The 6,810-nt window shown below is 40.5% G+C and overlaps 1 protein-coding gene and 1 pseudogene across 1 annotated transcript; one reads left to right on the top strand and one right to left on the bottom strand.

Moving 5' to 3' along the window:
- Positions 1-2,050: 2,050 nt before the first annotated feature.
- LOC121758149 (protein POLLENLESS 3-like) lies at positions 2,051-4,209 on the top strand. Its single transcript, XM_042153579.1, has 5 exons — positions 2,051-2,338; positions 2,476-2,688; positions 2,770-2,921; positions 3,009-3,077; positions 3,150-4,209. Exons 1-5 carry the CDS (start codon positions 2,123-2,125, stop codon positions 4,132-4,134), a joined length of 1,635 nt encoding a protein of 544 aa, XP_042009513.1. The 5' UTR covers positions 2,051-2,122; the 3' UTR covers positions 4,135-4,209.
- Positions 4,210-4,486: 277 nt separating this feature from the next.
- On the bottom strand, positions 4,487-4,893 carry LOC121759166 (annotated as a pseudogene).
- Positions 4,894-6,810: the final 1,917 nt, after the last annotated feature.

Genomic DNA, 6,810 nt, shown 5'->3' with positions numbered 1-6,810 from the left:
CCCCGTACCCCCAAACACCTGCGGTTCACCCTCGCTGGCCTCACCGGTGTCACCAGACGAGTAGTTGCCGCTCGCCGTGTGCTTCGTGCGCTTTGAGGTTGAGCCCGAGCTCGAGCGGACACCGCCGGCCCACCTTTCCTCGTCCTTGACGAGCTGCCAAATATCAACATATTTGAACTGTAGACCGGTGTCCTGGTAGAAGACGCGCAAAGCCGCCCTCAGAATGTCGGCGCCCGAAGCTCCGCTTTGGTAGTTTGCCGCTTCGGCCGAGTAGATGCCGCAAAATTTTTTGACTTGTGCGTCGACTCGGCCAAAGTGAGCATGGAGCATTGTATATTTGCGCTTCCGGGCCCCTTTCGGCTTAGTCTGGTGGTAGACATCACAGACATTTTCCCAGAAGTACCTGGCGGCTTGTTGGTTCCCGACGATGGGATCGTACGAGACGGTGAGCCAGGCGGTGTACACCGCCTTAGTTTCTTCGTTGTTGTACGGATGCCGGCCCAGATCCTCCAGTTCCTCCTCCTCCTCCTCGGGTGCCTCAGAAGCAGCCCTAGAGCTTCCACCGCCTCGGCTTCCTCCCTGGGTGGGTTCAACGGGGATATCCTCACGAATCTGGGACAAACCCTGAGAAAGCCGCGACCCGGGTGGTCGAGCGTAGGCATCCACATCGAAAGTGGGTGGTTGGTACCCACCCGGCGTCGACGACCCGGAACAACCAAGTGTGTTGTACATGGTCTCCCAATCGCCGAACGCGTTGAGATCCCACCCACCGGAGCCGCCACCGCCGTAATTCCCGTCGCCGGACATTTTGTGAAGGAGATTGAAATAGAAAATTGGAGAGGAATTGATGTTGGTTTAGGAAGAGTAGATGTGTAGTTGTGTGTGAAATGTAATAAATTATGTGTATTTATAGAATAAGAAAATAAAATAAAATAAAAAAAATTAAAAAAGTTAAAAAAAACGGTAATATTACCGTTTAAAATTTTTTTTTAATCAATTTTTTTTTAAAAAAATTAATTATTGCGTCATCGCTGACGTGTCCCACTCGCGGGCCGGCGAGTGGGAAGCAAGCACGAATCGGGGAGCGCCACGTCGCCCCAGCGCGTGGCGGCACAAGCCGTGCCGCGTTCCGTGCCGCCGGCACCCGGCACGGAATGAGAACGGAATGGGAGCGGAATGGTGCGCCGCAACGCGTTCCGCGGCGAAACCGTTCCGGCGGAACGGCACGCGGAATGCCGGCGGCACGCGTTGCGGGTGCCCTAACCACAATGAATGTGTGGTGCTCATTTAATGAGATGATATCAATCTGGATTAAAGTAGAGCCCAAGTGGATTTTCATGTCGCAGTGATTTGCGAATCGCGATCGTGAATCGAAAATTAGTATCATACGATTGCAAATTATAGTAGTAAATTTATGCAGTTTGGTACATTTACATTATTTATCTCTCATCTCAATTTATCTATAATTTTTATCCCTTCTTTCTTTTCACCATTTTCTAAATTTAATTTCTCACATTATTTTATTCCATGCATCCATTTTTATTTGGATTTATTTTATCTTATCATTAATATATCAACAAAATTAGGTTTAATTTTACAAAATTTTACATACATTATTATATATAGATAATCATGCAATGCGATATTTTGTTACATTTACATTATTTATTTAGAATTCTTCTATTCTCTCTTTTCTCCATATTTTTAATTTTTGATTCCTCTAATTTCTTTCTCATCATTTATTCGATGCATCTATTTTATTTAGATTTATTTTATCATATCAATAATATATTAACAGAATAAGTTTTATTTTTAAAAATTTTATATACATTATGATATACAGATAATTATGCAATGCCATATTATATCTATATTTATGTATTATTAATATATATATGAGTAACAATATTAAGAATTCCAACAAAGAGTCGCGGCTTTTGGCAACGGCAACATACATAACGGCTATGAATTGACGATCATCATATATTCATATTAATATTTCAACCTTTTTAATCTCTCTACTTTCATAGTTTTCTGAATCATCCAAGAATTCATTGAAAGAAACCGATTTTGTTGATATTATTGAGTGAAAAAGGGCGTCAAGAACTACTGATTGAAGGAAATGGCGATGTCGAGTAGCAGTTGCGTTGATCGTCACAACATCGCCGACTCTTTTCATCCGAGAGGCTTCTTGACTCCGCCATCGACATGGAAGAATAGCAGCCGGCTGTGGCAGGAGATGCCGAGGTCAGAGCCGCAACAGAAGGGAGATCTGTTTCATGTCATTCACAAGATCCCGGCCGGCGACTCGCCTTATGTTAGAGCCAAACATGTTCAGGTTGGTTGATTTTGTTGTTTTTTTGGCTTCTTATTATGTTTTGTTTATTTATCTTCGTTACCAAAAATAAACAATGGAATTTAACTGTGGAAATTATGGTGACAAGAAATTTTCTGAAATGGCTTCTGTAATTACAGCTTGTGGACAAGGATCCTAGCAGGGCGATTTCGCTGTTCTGGCAAGCGATAAACGCTGGTGACCGCGTTGATAGTGCTCTCAAAGACATGGCGGTCATCATGAAACAGTTGAATCGCTCGGATGAAGCCATCGAGGCCATCAAGTCCTTTCGCCACCTATCTCCTCCCGACTCTCAGGAAGCCCTTGACAACATATTGGTTGAACTCTACAAGGTAAACTGTTATACAAGTGTACTTTTTTTCTTCTGAAATTTGGAAATTGGTAGTCTGAGCATCAAAGTCTCGTAAACGCAGCAAGCCGGAAGGGTGGAGGAAGAGATCGAACTGCTACAGTATAAACTGAAGCAATTGGAAGAGGGGATGACCTTTTCTGGGAGGAAAACAAAGATTGCAAGGTCTCAAGGAAAGAAGAAGGTTCTGGTCACAGTTCAGAAGGAGTATTCGAGGTTTGTATGTTCTTCGATTCTTTAGTTCGTAAACATGCTCGTACGATCCTTCTTCACTACCTTGTAACTTTGATAACATAACTGCAGGTTGCTGGGAAATTTAGCTTGGGCCTACATGCAAAAGAAAGATTTCAACTCTGCTGAAGAAAATTACAGGTAATGTGTATCGAGTTTTCGTATTTAGATCTTGCGGAACGCTGAGGGTGTATCGTGTAAACGTGTCTGCAGAAAAGCACTATCGTTTGATGCGGACAAGAATAAGCAGTGTAACTTGGCAGTATGCTTGATGCACACGAACAAGTTGACAGAAGCCAGGTTTCTCCTCGAAGGGATGCTATCTGAGAATGGCGCTGTCGACGAATCTCATGTTAAGTCAATGGAGCATGCCTCTGAGATTCTGGCTGAGTTTGAGTCACAGCACGTAACAAAACAGATGGAGCAGTGGGGCGGTGAGTTCGTTTCTCAGAGATGTCCGAGTGATAGCAATGGAACGATGTCGTCTCTACTGCCCTCATCAGGGGATGTGAGCAAAGGAGCATCTACTCGTTTTGCTTATGAGAAGAGGGCGAACCATTATGAGCCTAAAGTTTCACTCACTCAGCCAAGAAGATGCGAGCGCGATGGAGATCAAGGAAAGGCCGTTTTGGTGGAAAATGTGAATGGAAACTATTGCCGGAAACTGTCATTCGGATCATCCCCCAGTAGTGAATCAGTGCTGTCATTTGCAAGCTCGGATATATTGCCACAGTTTCTGGAAGATAATGGAAAAGTAGAAGATATCTCAGTCAAGAATCGAGCGCCTGAGATTTCAAGACGCGAGCAGCAGCACGGGAAGAACTGGGCTAATAAAGCGGAAGAAATCTACCAGAAAACTTCATCATCAGATGAGTTTTCTGTTTCTGCTGCTTCAGTGGATCAAGGAGGTTTCAGTGATGAGAATGTTTACTCCAACATAATTTCCAAGGCGAGTGAATTGATGGGAGCGATAGAACTTGGAGACGGATATCGGACTCAGCCAGAGAAAACCACAATGTCAAAGAACCAACCACTGAGGCGTTCTCTGTGTTTCGATCAGAACCACAGCCCCGACTCACCAAATGTCCGGTGTGCTTCACCATTGACAACCAAAGCCGGATATCTCGGTTTTGAGAATTCCCAAAACCGGAGGAGGCTGCAGGTTTTCCAGGATATAACGGCTGTTCCTAGTCACTGAAATGATGTTGGAAAAAGGGCCTAGTTTTGAATTCTCTTCTGAGTTTTATTCAGCAGCAAATACTTGTACTATAGTTGTAAAACATGTGAAAATAGTAGTAATGTTTTTTTTAATTGAAAAATGAACAGAAATTTAAAGGCCGTTCACTTGAACACGACAAAAAAATGTTACATATATGCGTTCCACGTGATTATGCAAGAAAGAAATATTCCAAGAAAAAACATTCATAATCACACACAACATGAAGAAGCACAAATCATATCATATACATATGGACAAATAAATCTAGGCACACTAATAAAAATTCAAGGACCATGAGATTTGGACATACCATGGGAACTCATGAAACACATCAAGCAACATCCTCCTCCTCTTCTTCATCTTCATACTCCTCATCATCGGCCGTTGCATCCTGGTACTGCTGATACTCTGCCACAAGATCGTTCATGTTGCTTTCAGCCTCGGTAAACTCCAATTCATCCATCCCTTCGCCGGTGTACCAATGTAAGAAAGCCTTGCGCCTGAACATTGCTGTGAACTGCTCGCTCACGCGTCTGAACATCTCCTGGATCGAGGTGGAGTTGCCAATGAAGGTGGAAGCCATTTTCAGACATCGTAAACGCTGGACTTTACGTTGTTGGGGATCATCTGCTCGTCAACTTCTTTGGTGCTCATCTTGCCACGGAACATGGCTGAGGCAGTCAAGTAACGCCCGTGGCGTGGGTCTGCAGCGCACATCATGTTCTTTGCGTCCCACATCTGCAGCGCACATGAATATTAAAATGAATATTTTAATATTCATTTTATCCAAGAAAATTCTACTATTCACTTTTTTCAAGAAGAATGTTTTGTTGAATTGAAAAACGGAGTATAAAATTAGTTTTGTTTTTATATCTAAATATTGGGGAAATAAGGTGAGACTGTTTTTCAATAAAATAGGTTTATTTGTTTCTCAATCTTTCTGTCTAAGCATTGGTGTTCTTAGAGGTGGACACTATGGTGGTGGACAAGCCACTCATTTTTTTACACGGCCATAACAATTTGTCCACAGCAATAGTGGACATGCCCAAGCCATAAATCACATTATTTGATTAATTGTATGTATATTTTAATTCAATTAGAATTAAAATTATGGGACTGAAAATAATTAGAAAATAAAACAATAACAAAATAAAAAAAGAATTGGGACCAAATATCCTTTAAATAAACTCCCAAAAAATTAAAAAAAGAAAAAAGTTTATACTTTTATCCAAAATCATGAATATGCCTCTGCACTTTCACACTACCTCTCTATTTTTGCAGAACCCTCAATTTTCAATCAATGGCTGCCGTTCTATCATTCTCTACCAAAACCATTTCTACTTTACCTCAATCCAACTCCAATCCCAAACTCCCCTCTCAAAATGTCCATTCATAAAAAATGAACGAAAAAAAAAATACATTTCCGGCAGGCGGCTCACCGGCCATGCAATAAGCCGCCGCGGTCAGAGCCGCGGCGCCTACCGCCCGGTCCACGCCGACTACTCGGCTGTGGCCTTTCCACCCCTCCCTGCCCCGGGGAGTCGGCGGCCGCCGGGGCTCCCTTAGACTATGTTTATCGGTCACATAGGTCGACCGCCATGTCATACTCCCATTTAAAAGAAAAAAAGAAAACCAAATAAAGGTCTACCTCTCTCTAAGACCTCGGTCTATCTCTCTCTTCAAACAGACCCAAAGGTCTCTACTCTCTCTCTCCTCCCCTTTCACCACTCAGCCAATGAGATTGTGCCAAATGGCACAATTTCATTGATTGGTATTATTATTTTTAATAATTTATATATCTTTAATATATTATATTAAAAATTTATAAAATTATACCAAAATTCATAATTTTTCTTCCTCTATAAATAGAGACCATATTTGCTATAGTTTTGCACACAAAAAATATCATCTTTTCTCCTCCTATAATCCTTATTGTTTAATAGAATTTCATATTTTTTAGTTTCGCTTATTGCTAGATACGAAGGATGATAAGAATAATATATGAGCACCAATTTTGTATTTTCAATTTCGTATTTCAATGATTGTTATTTATGTTTTTTATTTATTTGTTTTTATAATTTTTAGTTTGTCATTTATTACGTTTTTCGAGAAATTTACAATAATACGTATTTCATGTAATAATAATAGTATTAAAAAAATAATATAAAAATAAATATATGATAGTGTGGTTGGATGGTCATTGATAAACCATGAAAATATATGTGGTTGGGTTGGATGAATATTAATGATGTGGAAGATGGTGTGGAGGAGATAGAAATGAATTAAATATTGAAAAAGTGGATGATTGGGTTTGGTTAGGGGGTCACTGATAAACATGGTCTTATTGTGGACACTCTTAGAGCTTTTGGCTCTCTTTTTTCTTAAAAATATATAAAAAAATATGATTACTATGGACAGACAAATTGAAATGGAAAAATGAAAGTCTTAATATTGGATCCTATTGCCGAATAGAGGGAATAGTAACTTTTAAGTGGATTGTCATATAGTCTACGTCTCCACGAAATAATGTTCATATTTCTATTTTAAATCATCTATGAAATAATATCACATTTTTTCCCATTTTGAATGATTAGACCCTGCGCTACACTATCATTATTCTCATATTGTAAAAGTATTAAACGAATATACTATAAA

Source organism: Salvia splendens, chromosome 12, assembly GCF_004379255.2.
Source record: "Salvia splendens isolate huo1 chromosome 12, SspV2, whole genome shotgun sequence".
NCBI lineage: Eukaryota > Viridiplantae > Streptophyta > Magnoliopsida > Lamiales > Lamiaceae > Salvia > Salvia splendens.
Note: the sequence above shows the minus strand (reverse complement) of the source record. Positions and strands in the feature narration are given on the sequence as shown.

What these genes read in the sequence shown, in the direction of transcription:
- LOC121758149 (XM_042153579.1), top strand. Translation starts at nt 2,123, where the DNA reads ATGGCGATGTCGAGTAGCAGTTGCGTTGATCGTCACAACATCGCCGAC. An exon ending in TTAGAGCCAAACATGTTCAG is followed by an intron (nt 2,339 to 2,475) that starts GTTGGTTGATTT and finishes CTGTAATTACAG; the next exon opens with CTTGTGGACAAGGATCCTAG. An exon ending in GTTCAGAAGGAGTATTCGAG is followed by an intron (nt 2,922 to 3,008) that starts GTTTGTATGTTC and finishes ACATAACTGCAG; the next exon opens with GTTGCTGGGAAATTTAGCTT.